We start from the raw sequence: 16,474 nt of genomic DNA, 5'->3' as shown, positions 1-16,474 counted from the left end.
ATTAGAGCGCCTCTCCTGCCACAGGGGCCGCCCACAAACGTTGAGGAAGCACAGAATAGCCGGTAGTGAGTCGCTAGTTTTGACGAGTTTGTAAGCCAACTGATGAATGATTCAATGACTCAGAAAGTTGATCTGAAAATGAGGCTTCAGTCTGCAACATGAGCCAAAATTTTGATTCATACATCCCTGCCTGTACAGAACAATGACAACTGAAAACACTTGCCCTATCAACAATATACTCTACATGTTGTATCAGACTCTGCATTGCAAGTTTGTTCGTATAGTATTCTCAACCCGCATGGAGCATCAAGAATCTCAATAGAGATTTTTACGTTTCCATAGAGAGTTTATGTCTTTGCCAATGTATCATTTGAGCCTGTGGAATTAATTCTAAAGTGTGAAGCTTACTGTGCACTGCATGGTCGAAGATCAGCAAAAGTCGACATGAGAGGGTAAAAATGTAAGATTTATTTTTTTAAAAGTGAAACTTTTGAATCAGGCATCCTGACCTCGTGATAGCGTCCATTCGCCCACGCTCCCATTAAAGTTATCCAGACTGCAGCCGTAGCAGCAGAAGCAGCTCAGAATTCTGACCTGGTGTCCACTCAATGAGGCCAGAGTTCAGCTTGTATTGGGATGACATGTTTACATGACATTATTTTAATCGGGTCGATATCGGGTCATATAATCCGATTACTTATGACCGATGTAACCACACCTTTTGAAAGGAATATTAGATTCACCTTGAAGCGTCAACTCTGCAAAGACAGATTCCACACCCGTTATTTACGAGATCCCTTGCTCATTTACTTGCTGGTGGACAAACCTTTGCAACCGCTGTCATGTCACACAAGAGTAACGGGTGTGTGGCGAGAGAGGGCACTGGGTGACTCACGATATTTCAGTGTCACTACGGCCCTGAGCATCTTTGACCAGACTTGAGTGCCACTCCCCGCCACAGTGCTCATATGAATCCCCAGAAGCAGGGACAAATTATCTGTAGCAGTTAGCAGCTGGTGTTTCCAAAAGCACCCCCTAGCCAGTGTTGCCACTATAGATGATAGTCATTTAGCAAACAAGTCAATCATGCGCAAAGCAACTGCCAGGGACGAGCCAGCGTCCCCAGTGAGCTCAGATATAGAGATGAGGGGGCAAAGAGGAGTCACGGCCTGACGGGTCATGGAAATCAGGTCAAATTGATCATCACTAAACTATTTGGGTCCACACTTCTGCTTGAATGAATGCGTTTGATTAAGTTGTTTGGAATCACAAAAGAGGGGCCCATGGAGTCAGCCAGAGTCCACCTCTCTTTGCTGATTTTAGACCCTGTTCAATGCCCGCCGTCAGATTGGTGGTTGTGGTTCTGTTGTAAGTAATACGTCATTTGAAGAAAATGTAAATGTACAACCTTCAACTAAAGCACAACGGCAAAAATTCAAAATTCAGTAGAAACTTCACAAAGGATAAATATCATTCTAGTTCTGTAAAACTGATTAAAAAAATACATTTCCTTTTTCCATCTCATCTCTCGTCCAACTAAACTACTTGAAATGTGAGACCATATACTCTTGAGCTCTTTTGCTATGTTAAGCTTGAAATAAATAAAACCACAAAAACATTTTTTCGTCAAATTTGAAAAGTCAGCAGAACAGACCAAGGAACTCATTAAGTTTGTGCTGCATATTCTTGAGAAGTGGGAAAAATGTCCACTCAGCGAACTCATGACGCAGACAGACCAACTTTGTCGGAATGTTAATCAATTGGTTAAATTAATCATGGCATCTTCCTTTTCTTTGCCAAGTATTCAAGTCTTTATAAAACAAGGTTGCAGCTACATCTATGCATGCAAACATATTCAACTATGGCTTCCTTCTCTGATACCCTCCTTGGCAAAATCTCAGTGCCAAGTCTCTTAATGAAATGCTCAATTAGGGTCTCTGAATAGGTAATTATGCAGTGGCTAATCCCTGAGCTACGGGTCCTATCTCATTTAGATGACACTTGGGTAGGCCGGATGGGAGGGGCGGGGACTGGTGCTGCCGCTTCTGTCATCAAAGCCCCAGCATGGTGGCACCATCAGCCCTGTTAATGATAAGGCACATCCATGCAGTCAGTCAGCAGCGACTCCCAGTGTGCGCCACTGACAGCAAGGGAGATGGCAGTGTCAGGTTTGACAGCGTCCTAATCATGTTTGTGAGTGCTCGGGGGTGGATTGGTTTGTGCCCAGGGAGCTTGTAAGAGGGCTTTTGGAAGACAGTGGCAGAGAGGCAAATACTAGTTGCATGATGTGGCTTTATATGCATTTTTTTCCTCCAGACAATGCCGAGTTAATATTATCTGAAACAAGGACAGAGGGAGGGAGGAAAATCACTTCCAAATGTCAAACAGTTCATTTTGCTTGATGCCTGGCATTGACAGAATGGTTTTGATTTCCTCAACTGGCATTTGTTTGAAGGTGGCATTTGATTTAAATTTCAATCTTCAAAACTGGGGCTGGAGGAAAAAGGGGACCTATTCGTTCTTCCTTTTTTTCCAGAGGCATAATAAAATGTCTTGTTTGAGTGATACAATTTATTCTCTGTTGGGGGGGGGGGGGGGGGGGTTCTCATCAGGCTGCTAACGTTGCAATACCAGGCATTTGTCTTGGTACAACGACAAAGAGGGAATTGTTGCCTTCGCCTTGGGGTGAACTATTGCTTCCCCTCCACAAGCAGCCTGCACGGCCTCTCCAGAGAACAATAGCTTAGCATGGCTGCAACACCTTTCAAGGGCGTCCAAGAACCTCAGAAGAAGTTAAGCCTTTCAAATCTACCGATCAGCAGCTGCCACATCAAAGTGCCGAGGAAACTTTGGGAAAGGCACTTGACGGGGGGGAAATCCGTAACGAGTGCTGCTAAACGCAGTTCACCTCCACCCTGCATGCCATTAGGAGCATCTGTGCCTTGATAAGAGCAGTCTTATCACAGAGGTGAAGGAAGAGCAGAAACAACACAATTCCACCTCTGTGTGTTCGGCAACAACATCCCATATCTGTGATAATATTTTTCGTCCCCTCTCCCTCCCTGTTGGCACTGGTGTATTTTTATACAAAAGGCTTTGATAAGCCACGGCTTCTAATGTCACCTGTCTGCTCTTTCAGCTGTTGACTCAGACTTTCTTATCAAATCTCGAAAGCCTGGCAAAACATCGGTTCCCATCGTACGCCGGCAAAGGCTGAATTGCTGCCAATGGGCTCGCGAGTGCCAAATCGACAAACAGAGTTTAAAATGGGTTGGGGGGGGTGGGGGGTTACATTTGTGTGTTACTTGTTGTCTGTTGAGCGATAAACAGAGGAATTAACTGTGTATCGCAACCACATCTTAATCGAGGTGCAACTCCGGAATCAAAGCCTGCTCAAGAAAGCTTGTGCGATACGTTTCAAAGGCTGGTCCACACGTGGCCTAATGAAAGAATCTGCTGCATCACGCTTGGTAATGGTAGCATGGAATGGGCTACGCTAATTGAAGGAGAAATCAACCCGAAGGTTGCCTTAGTGAGCAAACGGCGATGACAATCTGCCGTTACGTTTTAGCTCAGGGTCTATTGAGGCAAATTAGCATTTAGATAATGGGAGTCACTTGGCATTTTAATTATTGTTGCTGCCCTTATGAGTGTAGCATGTATTGCCCCGAGCACTTCCTCACATCCTTCATGTAAGCCCAAGTGGTGCATTTCCATACCAAACACTTTGGCACGTGCACACATAAAGCAGTGGAAATGTCACGGCTTGCTCAGTGTGGCAGCCTGGTGCTGAATTGTTGCCCCAAAGATAAGGAAGCACATTGTTGTCGTCTTCTGCCTCCTGTATGGGGCGCAACACAATCCTGACTGCCGCGCCTTCCAAGTCGCATTCAGCGGAGCTCTGTACTGATGTTTGCCTCCGTGTTGGTGAATAACGGGGGACGCAGTTGCTGCCAGTTCCGAAGCTGGAGTCCCTCCGTAAAAAAGACAGGAGCTCAAACTCGGAACAGCCTACCCCCCCCCCCCCCCCCCCCCCTCACTTCCCGCCCCCACAGGCCATTGCATCTCTGAGGGTAGGTGTCATGATGCCACCAGGGGGACGTGTGCGCACTGCGTGTCTGTCATATGTTTTTTTTTTTTTTTTTTCTTCAACCAACGCATCGACCGGATTGGATGCAGGCACGAGCTTTTTTCTTTCTTTCTCCCTCCAGCTTCCGTCCCTCCCTTCAGATAATCACACCTTTGGACCGGCACACTCTCATCTCTCCTCTCTTCCCTCCCTCATCCCTCCCTCTGCATTCATCAGCCCTCTCGCGCCGCATCTTGCGGGCGTACGATCGCAGACGGAGCGTGAGGAAAAGCTGGCAGCGAGGCTCATTCGCTCCCCTCCTCTCTCTCCCCTACGGCACGCTCCGCTCTGCCCGGCCTCCCCTCCTACCGACGTGTCCCTGCTTCTCCTCCTCTCCCTGCCTCGTTGCTCCCCTCGCCCATTGTATTTCTGCTGCTCTGGTCCGCCCACTTCGCGCTTCCTCTGTCTGCTTTGCCTGATTCATGATAAGCTGCGTGATTTTGCCCTGGCCTGCTCATGTGCCATGCGTTGAACAGAAGCTACCTTTTTTTTGTTGCTCCTCCCTCTTCCCCTGTGCTGCTGCTGCTGCCGCCTCTCTGAGGCCACGCACAGCAGTGAGTACTGACGGATATCCATAATAGTTGTGGACGTTTCGTCCGCGCAGAACAGGCGTTTTGCCCCCCCGAGAGATCAAGTCGGCAAACTGCAGCCTTGTTGTTTTGTATTTACGAGCATCAATGACCCTTTCCTGGATCAATGACCCACTTCTAATCTCACATCTCCCGATTACAGTGAACAGTGTCTGTTCAAAGTTCTGCCACGTTGTTGCTTCTCAACTAACCTCGACTTTCCTGCTCACGCATTCGTATTGACCACCACCTTTTTCACCATCCTACACTTCCTCCTTGTTGTCGTATTTTTCCTGTGACTTTTTACAAGTGCGTTCCATGACTTCCTCTCTGCTTCTGGTGTATTTCTGTGGCAGCGTACCAGCGCCACATGTAGACCCGGCATACACACGACAGCGGTGCAAAAGGAGGTCTCCCAACATGACGGCACTAGTTTACACAGCCTGCACCCTCTGTCCAGCTGCTGATTGCACTGCGGTTTTATCAGCTCCTCATTGAAAAAGCATTAGTGGTGTCCATTTGGATCAATAAGGAGGCATGTTTACCAGAGTAAGCCAGGTGAAGGGAGGGGTGGGAGGGGGATACAAACACACAGGTGGAGATGAAATTGGTTGCTTTGGCCGTCGCCGTCACCCCCTCCCCCCCACACACCGCAGCCCGCCAGCCCGCCAGCCCCCACTCTGCTAGCTTGGTAACCTTGTGCCAGGTTTGTTTGCGGTGGCCTGCGTGTGCGCTTTGTGTCGACGAGCTTTCAGGGGAGTCGCACAACAGGGCGCCGGGATAATCAGTCACTCGACTGCAGGTCAGGGTCCCGCACTGTGGGGACCATCCATCTGAACCCAGCAGCTGCTGGGAAATGTGGCAGGAGGAATGAGAAGAGGTGAGCAGAGGGAAGGAGGGAGGAGGAAAGGGCGGGGTGAGGGCGAGAGCACGGAAAGCTAACGGGAAATCAGCACACGGTGAACAAGTGGGAGTAGGAGGTAATTAAGGAGCCGTGCTGCGCGGCTGTTTGGGTTGCAAAAGACTGAATGGAGTGTGGCTCTGTGTGGGCTGCAGGAATTCTCAAGAGGACGCAACCTTGATCTCTGTGCCCCAAAACAGCACGACATTTTCTTTTCGAACCTGCAACGCGTCCTTGACCCTTGGATTTCTATCTCTGCAATTGCCCACCGTTAAGGTGTGCGGGGTCCATGTGACCTGAACCACAAGAGAGGACAATAGAACTCTATTAACAACCGAGTTTAGGGACTGCAGGAATTATTGTTGTTTGTGATGTGACAGTTTCGAGAGAGAGAGAGAGGAGAGGTCCCAGTGCTGATCTTTGCTTGTGACACGCAACTGAGATGAAGCCGTGATAGCTTCCCTGTCCTGCAGGCGCAGCAGGTGCTCTTAAACCAATTATTAGGCAGACAAAATATCACCAGACCCAATTAGCTCCCTACTGTGCGTTGCATGTTGCATGATTGTATTCCATAAGGAAACAAGATGTAACCGGAGACAGTCGGTTGCAGCTTCAGCGATGCTCACTTTTGCAAAAAAAAAAAAGACAAAAAATATAGTTAGTCTTCCAGGCAGAAGTGTTGGCCCTGACATTCTCCAGCACGGAGGCAAGAGGCAACACCCAGGGAATGATTTACGACCGTGGGAGGCTTATTTGAGGAAGGGCGAAAAGTAAATAAATAAGTAAGGCGAATAAACTCCTCTGATGTGTTGGTTGTCACGGCCTCTTTCATGTGGAGGCTGCACTTAAGGGCATAGCTTAGCTGAGTTTGAGGGATGTTATTACACATGCTGGGCTGATGGGGAACGATGTGTGAGAAACGGCCTTGTCACTCAGCCTTAAATCACCGCAATCGCAGACGGAGGGGGAAAAAAGTAGCCACAGACGAGACATGGAACAAAGAGGAAGGAGAGGCAGCGTCTGCAGTCGGCGGGCGCCATTAGCTCGCTGCAGCATGTAGAACACACAGTGGCTTCAACCCCCGAGTCGGCCCCTCTCCATGAGGAAGCAGACATCGGGAAAACCAAACGAGACTGGCAGGCATGTGAGCATGTCTTTGATGAGCTTTTTTCCCTATAAATCTGGTCATGCAGCGTTTAAAATAACTCAAAGGCGCAATGAGCTTCTGGGCGTCTGTTGGACGGCTTCTGAAACTGCTGCACAGGGAGCAGAGTGGCGCGCTTGCAGCCTGCAGTTTCACCTCGTGGCCTTTAGGAGCACACCGTGCAATGCACAATATCACTACCAGGTTAAATCAGAGGTTGGTTGGTTGATTGACACATGCTCTTATCTTAAGGATATATCATAAAGCTACTTATCGGCAACAAGATTTTCAGTAATAATAAAAGGACCTGCAATTGAATTCTGGTAAAAAAGGGCCAACATCAATGGATGTTCATTTTCTCCTAAAAACTTTGAATTCTTTGGTTGACATTTTGAAATTTGTTTCTGCCATTGCCATTTTTCATTTTTGTGTGTGTGTGTGTGTTGTCACACACACACACAAAAAATCACAAAACAATCACATTTTGGGGGGGGCGGGAGGGGGGGCGCAGCAAGGCAAAAGGCAACAGAATTGTGCCTGGGTTAGAAATAAATAAATAGATACACATGTATTATAAAAACACAGACACAACGCACACTCGCTTCACGGTTGTGCGATCCATTTGTTCCCGTTGTTGTTTGTATCGATGGTTACGAAGGGATCGGCCTGAATAGATTTGGTGGCACTGTTGTCGATCACTCTCCACCGGCTGCACTCCTGCCGTGTGTTATGGTGGCTGCTGCTGCTGCTGCTGCTGCTGCTGCTGCTGCTGCTGCCGTGATTTGCATAGTTGCGTTGGCCCGAGCTAAACGGCTCACGCAAACACACGGAAAGGCACGAGCGGCGAGTCAAAGCAGGAGGGGTTTTGCCGCAGAGGCTCCAGACAAACGTGGCTGACGAATGACCCGGCCGCCGCGGCCTCTGCCCACCCTCAATAATGGCACTCGTCCAGACGGAGTGGAATACAAAACGCGTGGGCTTGAAATGAGAATGGAGTCGGGCCATTATGGAGAACACAAACAGCACCCCGCCACCGCCACCGCCACCACCCTCAACACGCTGGCGATAAGGATCACACGAAGGAGGGCGAATAGACGACTCACCAGCCCTGCCTCTCTCTCCCCTCCTTTCTAATTAACATTGTGCGTGTTGTCGGGTTTTGTTTAATAATGCACGATCGCTATCAGCAGTGAAAAACCCTTTGAATGAGGGCGCCACTGAATAGGAACACAATAATACCACCAGGGGCTCGGGGAAGAAAGAGGAGATTGCCCCTCCCACCCCCCCACCTCTCTTTCTCACTTTCCTTCTTTCCCCTCTTTTCTAATTTGTGTTCACTGGGAAGCATCGGTGCCACCAACAGCAGAGCGAGTGGAGGCGCAGGAGGGTGAGGTGGCCACATCCACCAAAGCGCTGCATTTCTTTCCTTCTTTATGAGTTCAAATTAGGATTATTTCCCTGCAGGTATTGGTTTTTAATCCAGGATCAGATAACTGGCCCCGCTGGCTGCTGCTGAGCACCTCAGGTGACTCATTTGGAAATGAATTAAGGCAAATTAGCATCCGAATGAATTCACGCATTTCAACGTTTGTTATTTGTGAGAGTGGCGGGAAAAAGAAGGCCGTGAGGTTTTTGTTTCTGTCTTCCTGCTGTAGGTGTGATAAGCAGTCGTCTTCCCTCGTGCTTCCTCGCGCCGCGCCACCTCTCGCGCGCTCTCGGCTTCCGGTTCTGTTCGCCTCCATCGGCAGACGTGTGCCGTTTCCCATGCGCGCATGCCCTCAATGGAAATCCGAATATTAATTACCTTAAAGGCCATCGCTCTCTTTTTCGCGCGTTTGTGTGCGTGTGTGTGTGTGTGTGTGTTTGCGTGTGTGTGTGTGAGTGTGTGTGTGTGTGTGTGTGTGTGTGTGTGTGTGTAACGCAGCTGTACGTGGGGCATAACGTTCCAGCTGCCCGACACCTCCCCTGGTCTTTTGCAGCTTGATTGTAATCAAATTCGTAGGGTGGCGGGGGGGGGGGGGGGGGGGGGGGAGAGTCACTCTGGGTGTGCTCGGCTGTGTGTATATGTGCACTGCAATTTGACTCTGCGCGCATGTGTCGGCGGTGGCGGCGCGAGCGGGGGATGAGATTGCCTCAAATTGATTCCCTTCGCCACGCGTCCTCCGCTCTCTGCTGGCCCTGCGGCGCCCGCGAGACAGGTAGTCGTGTCTATCTCTCCCTAACGCAAATCAAGTGTGACAGGTGCGCTCTCTCGCCGTCTTTTCTGCCATTTACTGCCCACAGAAATGAAAAAGGGGGAGCGCTGACGAGCGGGAAAGAGGATGATTGGTAACGGGGAAATGAGCTACTTTGTCATCATTGGGCCCCGCTGATTGGGCTCAGCCCTCCGTTGCCCTCCCCTTTGCCTGCACGGCACCCCCCCCACCGCACCGCACCGCACCGCACCCCCCTTCTTAGTGGGTGGCAGGCAAATTTGCAGATAAACAGCTCAATAAAATATCATTTCTTGCGAAAACATTCACATGAACAGTCCTTCCCTTCTGGGCGGAACGTGAATAAATCTTCTGGAATAACGCTTCTGATCTCACACGGAGACTCGGGGCCCAGATCCACAAAGAACGGAGCGCAGCGGTAAATTGCAGTGCTCATTGCGGCGACGTAAAACGGCCAGAAATGCGGCACCTGTGGAGTGAGAGGTGCAAATTGCGCTCTTGTAACCCGACCACGCAATAGATTGTCACATATTATAACGTGCACACCTCAATCACCATGAGTTGAATTTCTGACGGAATACTTTATTTCTGTTGTAGTCAGATAGCACGTGTGTGACTGTCTCTTTCTCATCCCCACGACAGCACGCACACACCTATCCAGGGTCTCTGTCGCCCTCTTAAAGGGGAAGTATAACGTGTTCGCCCCATACTAACAGCAGCACGGACATTAAGAATCAGTGGAACGCATGCAAAACTGAAGACAGCCGGGAATGTTAAAATATGAATACCAGTGTGGTTGATTATACAGCAAGAACAAACCTGAACTTTCGAATAATTTCAATTAGTCTGATTTCAAAAAGAGAAACTCTGGCGCTCCTGATCGGAAGGCAGTCAAGGAGCGTCAGTATATGTGAGTGTGTGTGTGTGTGTGTGTGTGTATAGATTTTTTTTTTTTATTGTGTTATATATTTTACAGTTACTGCCACCTGAGTGCAATTTGTAGCTGTTTAGTGGCTGATCTGATTGAGTTAGTGCAGGTTTCAAGCATATTTACGTAGAAGGGGGTGTTATTTTGTGTGAAATGGCTCATTTAAATATATTCAAATGAGTGTAGCGCAACCCTGCTGCTACCTGCGCCTCGGCGCATTTCACTCCACTTTTCACTGTTACGTCCGCTGGATAGGACGCACTGTTTTTGGTGCTATTCGCACATTAGCTGGCGTACAAGCCGGGCAATTGGTTTGTGGATCTTGGTATGTCACATGACCAACTAGGACCCACCCCCCTTTATAAAAATGCTTGGCAAAGTCGATACAGCAGCAAAAGGCACGCAAGCTAGTGGGCTAACAGTCCTCCTAGCACATGGGTGCGTGTTTGTGTGTGTGCGTGTGCGCGCGTGTGCGTGTGTGTGTGGATTAGCTGGGAGCCACGTCGCAAGGAGTCGTCTACCGCGGAGCATCCATCACCGAGGATCAAGCTCAGGCTTAAGGAAATGGATGACAAGAGATAGAGGCTGTGAAGCTAATACGTGCTCAGTGCATAACATTGATTTTGTACAGCCGGGGACTGGCCCCTGCCGATAAAAGAGGGGGAGGGGGGTACAAAGGTGGGGACATGAATGCAACAGCAGGCCACTCGCTCTCTTATAGATTTTTATAATTGTTTGAGCAGTGCTGGAAGAGGTCCGAGTCTGTCTGTGTGTGTGCGCGCGCACACACATGCGAGTGTGTGCGTGCGCGCGCTAAAGCTACTCCAGTTTGAGCAACTGAAGCAATCTATGAATTGAAAGCGGTGCGCTAATGTAAATATCTGCTCGCGGATGTGTTTACATTAACGCAAATGAAAAGAGGGAACTTCTTGTTTAGAACTTATTCAAGTGAAAATCTAAACGACTGATCAAAATTTCCATAAACTCTAAGCTAAACTCTAAGCTAATTTAAGCTAATCACGCTTAAACGGGGAGCTTTCAGGATTTATGAATGTCACCCACATTTGCTAATTATTCTTCAATGCAACAGAGTCTCTCTACGTGAAACAGATCCCATCACTGATCTGTAGGAGGACTTTAAATGTTCTCGTATTATGCAATGTATTTAATTGGCCGCTGTGAAGGCGAAATCTCATTAGTCTGGCCTTTCATCTGCGTCGTCCCCTCCCTTCCTCCTCCACCCTCCCTCGTCTGTGGCGCCTCCCCTCACGTGCACATTGCGCAAAGTGACTATTCCATTTAGAGAGCCGTCAGAACGTGCACCCCCTGAGCGCATCGGCCACTTCCCATCCTCTGTCAGCTCCAGCCGAGGCTGTGCGGGGGTATGTCACAAATGTACAGCCACGTTAGAAAAAAAAAAAAAGGAAAGGAGAAAAAAAAAAACAACCAGAAGAGCCAAAACAGCTTTGTTTCATTCACTTCCTCTTCTTTTTTGCCCCCCCCACCCCCCCAACCTTCCCTCTCTCTCTCTCTCTCTCTTCTTTTCTTGCCTCTCGCAGGCTGTGAATACCCTGCATCTGAGAAATCAGACCAGACTGACTCACAGGGCTCTGTGAGCCAGCGCCACCGAGGCTGCCAAAGCATGCTGGTGCCAAGCTGTCCCACCATGCACAGAGCCAGACCCACGCTGCTGCTGCTGCCGCTGCTGCTCACCCTGGGTCTGCTCCTCCACCTCGCCGACGCTCAAAGTAAGTGCGCTCGTCAACCCGCGTGGGCCTCGCGACACACGCGGCCCCCTCCGACCTCGCTGGTTGGTCGGACCCAGGGCCGATGAGGATGTTGTTTGAATTAAAAATAAAACAAACAAATGAATACTTCATCGAGCACACGCGCACCTTCAATATTTCATGAGTTAGCGAGAAGCGACAAGGCAACGACAAGGCTAGGCAGAGGACGATGCGACGGCACGCCGGGACCCTAACATGCACTGCGGCCTGCTTGGCCACCCGCCCCAGTCATTTTATATTGATAGGGAAATATGCTGAGCTGGGAAAATTATATGGAGCGAGGCCATGAGATGAGATGCGGACATTAGTATTTTGGCTGGGTTATCTAAGAAAACTGCATTTTCATGGTTTTCAGTCTGAAAGTCTAATGGAAAAAAAAAATATAGCAGTGCGCACACACACACACACACACACACACACACACACACACACACACACACACACACACATTTGATTCTAATTAAAAGAAAAGTATTGTGAAAACACTCGCCCATTCATCACTTCATCTGGTACACACCAGTTTGGCTGCAGATTAATGCAGTAATTCACAGCATCTAATCAGTCACATCTCAGTAACTCCATGCATTTTGGGCATCTGGACCTGCTGAAGTTCAAAACCGGCGTCACAATGAGGGAGAAAGTGGATTCATCCCACTTTGCTTTATCTGCCGAGTTCTTTTGCGAAACCGCCGCTCTGCCGGCGAGGAAACTCTTTGCAACCATCACAGAACAACGCTGCACGTGGAACCTCGGAGTGGATGTTGAAGCGCCGTCCTGCCAGATGACCGCCATCGCACCCTCAGACCTGCTCACCAAAAGTGGACGAGAGGAAATCAGAAAGCATCCTGACAGGACGCAATTTGTTGAGTTGTAATAAAATCTAAAAAGGACCCTTCCATCCCGGCTTGTCTTGGTGGCGCAGGCTGCTGCTGCTTGTGTGATGGAGCGGGGGGGTGTGGTGGGGGGGGTACCATAGGCTTTGGAGGCTTTGGGAACACTGTGGTCCTCTGAGCTGAGTGGCCTCTAGACTCCTCAGAGAATTGCAGCTGACAGCGGCCGTCCCGCTCACACACACACACCAGCTACCTGGAGGTTAGCCATCAGTTGACTGTACGCAGACAACCACCGCAGATCTCAAAGCGACAGACCCTCCTACCTCCCCACACGCCACAACCCCCCCGCAACCCCCCATTGGATGAGCAGGCGCAGGAGACTGGCGGCGGAGTCACGCAGTCGACAAATCCGCAGCGAGTCCGCGTTGCCGCCTTGTCAATTACGGAAGGAAATCTCGAAGGAATTTAGTGTGCGGCTCCGCGAGGAATCTCTGCTGCTACTGGAGGATCCAACCCCATTCAAGCAACGTGCGCCACATACAGCCAAGTGATCGCTAAGACTATATTTTATTTATTTTTGCACTCAGTGTGTCTTCAAAGTTTATTTGGCTGAAAAGAAACAACCTCCTGCTTCAGAGAGGCAGAGCTTCTTTTTCTCTATTTCTATGATACACACACACACACGCGCGCTTCCCATTGATCTGCTGCAGCAGAACGCTGCCCACCTCTGACTCCTTCCCTCCATCACACAAGGCAGAAAGCAGCCGGGCTCCGGCCGAGAATCTCCTGATGAGAACTCATTGGAATTGAGTTACTTGACATCAGACACCTGCCCGCTGATGTGTGGCAACAGTTTTCAAACCTCATTGAGCCGCGGTCCTGCTCCATATCACCGCCCTCTTCCTCCCATCCTTCCCTCGCTTCCTTTTTTTTTTCCCTCTCTCTTTTTTTACACTAAGATCCATGAATCATTAGCTTCCGGAGTCGCGGTGGGATGAATAAAAGTTTTATGGCTCCCCCTCGCTGCCAGTGAGGCGGCCCCTCGGCTCGGGCTGAATATCTGCGAATGAGGGGATCGTTTGCTCAAGGTCGCCCAGCCACCCCCAAAGTCCAAAGTGGGATTGATGGGTGAGATTCTCAACACTTGTGCTTGAGAAAACGTTGCCGGCAATCTGATCCGGCGACGTCTTGAACTTTTTTTCCCGTCTCATGCCTCCAGGCTGCTTCAGTCTCCCAGCAGGAGGGGACGGAGGGGGGGGGGGGGGGGGGGGTTCCTCCGCGCATTGCTGCCTTTTTATGTGCATCTCTGGCAATTTACTGAGGCCATTTAATTACGCATGCCTTCCTGACAAATAAATGGTAAGCGTTGCTACTGAAAGGCGGAGGGCTCGGGTTATCATCTCGCCTCTTTATCTCCATCCTTTCCTTTAAATAGGGGGGTGGGGACTGAGACATCACCTGTCCTCATCTTCCAATGCTGTTTTGAAGACATTACCCTGGCGCGGGGGAGGAGCATCTGCTTTGGCTGCTGGGACACCATCTTCTCTGGCTCACACATTGGGCTGTGATGTGACCTCAGTCATGTGACCCTTATGTGTCAACAACTGCCAAAGCTACTTCCTGTGGACTAAACAATTGATGAAGGTGTTTCTTATTTTCAAAATAAAATCCTTTCTCAGAACTCCTTATCTCCTGCGTGCAGAAACTTCACAGAAAGACCCTCAAACTCAAACTTTCTGAAGACAGTCACATTTGGGCTGCAACGTTGCCCGAGCGCTAACCCCGCCCCTCCCTCCCCCTCAACTTTTGACGCCTTCATGCTTCGCCAACCACCTCCCCCATCACCTCCCAATACCTCTACACACACACACACACACACACACACACACACACACACACACACACACGCACACACACACAGTGACAGACTCTCTCGGTGTCTGGCTGTGAGCAGCTGCTCCAGTCCGTGCTCAGCTCAGCTCAAACAGCTGTGCTGGGTCATCACTTCAACGCCAAAACAAACGTACCATGAGGCTGCAGTCGTGTGTAGGCTGCCTGTTAGCGGCTGCCAGGCTGGCTGGCTGGCTGGCTGGGCGTGGGACGCAGAGGAAGGCGGTCTCGTCTGACGCGCCGCCACACCACCCAGCCGGGGTTTAGACTGGGTCTGGGATCCACCTCCGTTCCCAAACTCTCTTCCATTTCTCCTTCCATTTTTATCATTTCTTATTTGGGCAGCTCTCACCCCCCCCCACCCCCCAGAAGTTTCGCACCTATGTTTCGTTCCAACTTCTTCCCTCCCGGGATTGGAAGCATAGTGCCTTCAATCATGCAAAAAACAGCTTTCCCGCCCCCATCTGTGCCATTCATTCACTGAGGAGCACAATGATCCTGCTCGGTCGCTCCAAACTGCAAACAAGCAAGTAAATAATCAAGCAGAATGACAGATGAACGGACGCATGGACAAAGGGAATGCTCAATTGGGGATGTGTCTGGGTGTGATCGAGCCCCCGGCTGTGCACGCGGTGCAGGTTATGTGGACATGCAAGAGCAGAAAATGGCTGAGCTGGCTTGCTCAACAGATGGCGCCACGCTCAGAGCCAGTCCCACTCTCCGCCCCACACGGCCAACACTTGCTTGCGGCCCCTTCTCAAGGGAAAAAAAAAAAATCCAATCAAGGCTCGTCTACAGTATTCTTCAGCTTTTTTTCTTTTAAATAATCACAACAATTTTTAAAATGATCCGATGCCCTGTTTTTCATTCGCTCTCTCGGCCTCCTTTCTCTTTCTGTTGCTCTCTGTCATTTTCTCCTTCAACCCGTCCCCCTCGCTCTGCAACTGCTGCCCAATTAATTTGTGCGGCAAATTGAGCTTGGCAATAGCTCGGAGGGGAAAAAAAAAAAAAAAGAGAGAGAGAGGTTGGCATAATTGTCCCCCGGTTAGCTAAGAGGACGGAGTGCAAGAGCGGGAGAGAGGGAGCGGAGCGGCAACCAGCGTTTCCTCGCGTGTCGTTCTGCTAAACTGGAAAGTAGATGGAAGGAAGCACCAGGATTTGGACGGCCTCCACCTGCGCGGGCTCCACGATGGCGCTATCTCCTCATGACAGATCGCTTTGCGGGCTTAAGCCCGAGAGTGGCTGGTGCTCTGAGTCAAAAAATACCGACTGCCGCTGAACCCGTTTGTCGACAGCTCGGAGCAGGTTGCTCCTCTTTTTATCTCAGCCATGGAGCTGAAGCTGAAGCGCAGTACGACCTCACTGACCGATTTTGCATCACACAGTTCCCCACCACGCAGGCCCAGGTCAAGCCCCGTTGTGAAGAGCATTTTAATTGATTCCTCCCATTACTGGTGGATGGTTTGTTGAGTCCGAGTGAGCCAGCCAGTCAGCGCCACCTCCATTTACCACGCCGAATGGGTATTGACAGAACCCCTACAGCCAAAGCGTGAAGACATTGACGCTGCAAACTAATGTCACTTGTGCTCACATTCAGGCAGGCTGCAAATAAACAAATAAATAAATAAATAAATAAATAAAGAACACTCACACCATCCAGACCCATGTAAAACCCTTTTGAGCCAGCAAACGGCAAATGGTCTATCGATGCGACACCTCTTGAAGTTTTAATGAGCAGGGGGAGGGGGGGGGGCAAGAGCCATGCTAATGCACGGCCAGCGCAAAGACAGCGTAGTGAAACAGCAGGTTTAAACGTTGCTGCTTGTACAGCAAATGAAAATTAGTCTTTGATGCTATTTTTTTCAAGTTGCACATTTATGACATGAGGGTGTGTGTGTGTGTGTGTGTGTGCTTCCCTTGGAGGAGCGATCCGTTTGGTGATCATCCAGTAGCGTCTGCCAGCCCTCGCTGTTTTCACGGTGGTAAAAAGAAAGCGAGTGCTGGGATCCGTAACTTCCAAAACTGTGAACGTTTGTCGCGTGTGCAAACACACAAAGACACAATAACCTTCCTCAAAGCC

At 49.8% G+C, this 16,474-nt stretch overlaps 1 protein-coding gene across 24 annotated transcripts in view; it reads left to right on the top strand.

The window, feature by feature from the left end:
* LOC142894201 (receptor-type tyrosine-protein phosphatase delta) overlaps positions 1–16,474 on the top strand; it is a 167,300-nt gene that overhangs the window by 72,252 nt on the left and 78,574 nt on the right. For all 24 annotated transcript variants that reach the window (XM_076035428.1, XM_076035451.1, XM_076035442.1 and 21 more), the window contains one exon: positions 11,444–11,632. In XM_076035428.1, the coding sequence (XP_075891543.1) occupies positions 11,527–11,632 (106 nt within the window). In that variant the 5' untranslated portion in view covers positions 11,444–11,526. The remainder of the gene's footprint in view (positions 1–11,443; positions 11,633–16,474) is intronic.

The sequence above is a fragment of the Nelusetta ayraudi genome, unplaced genomic scaffold, assembly GCF_046127955.1.
Source record: "Nelusetta ayraudi isolate G7.1 ecotype Tasmania unplaced genomic scaffold, CSIRO-AGI_Nayr_v1 ptg000042l, whole genome shotgun sequence".
Classification (NCBI taxonomy): Eukaryota; Metazoa; Chordata; class Actinopteri; order Tetraodontiformes; family Monacanthidae; genus Nelusetta; species Nelusetta ayraudi.
The sequence above is the reverse complement of the archived record's forward strand: the minus strand, read 5'-3'. Positions and strand labels throughout refer to the sequence as shown.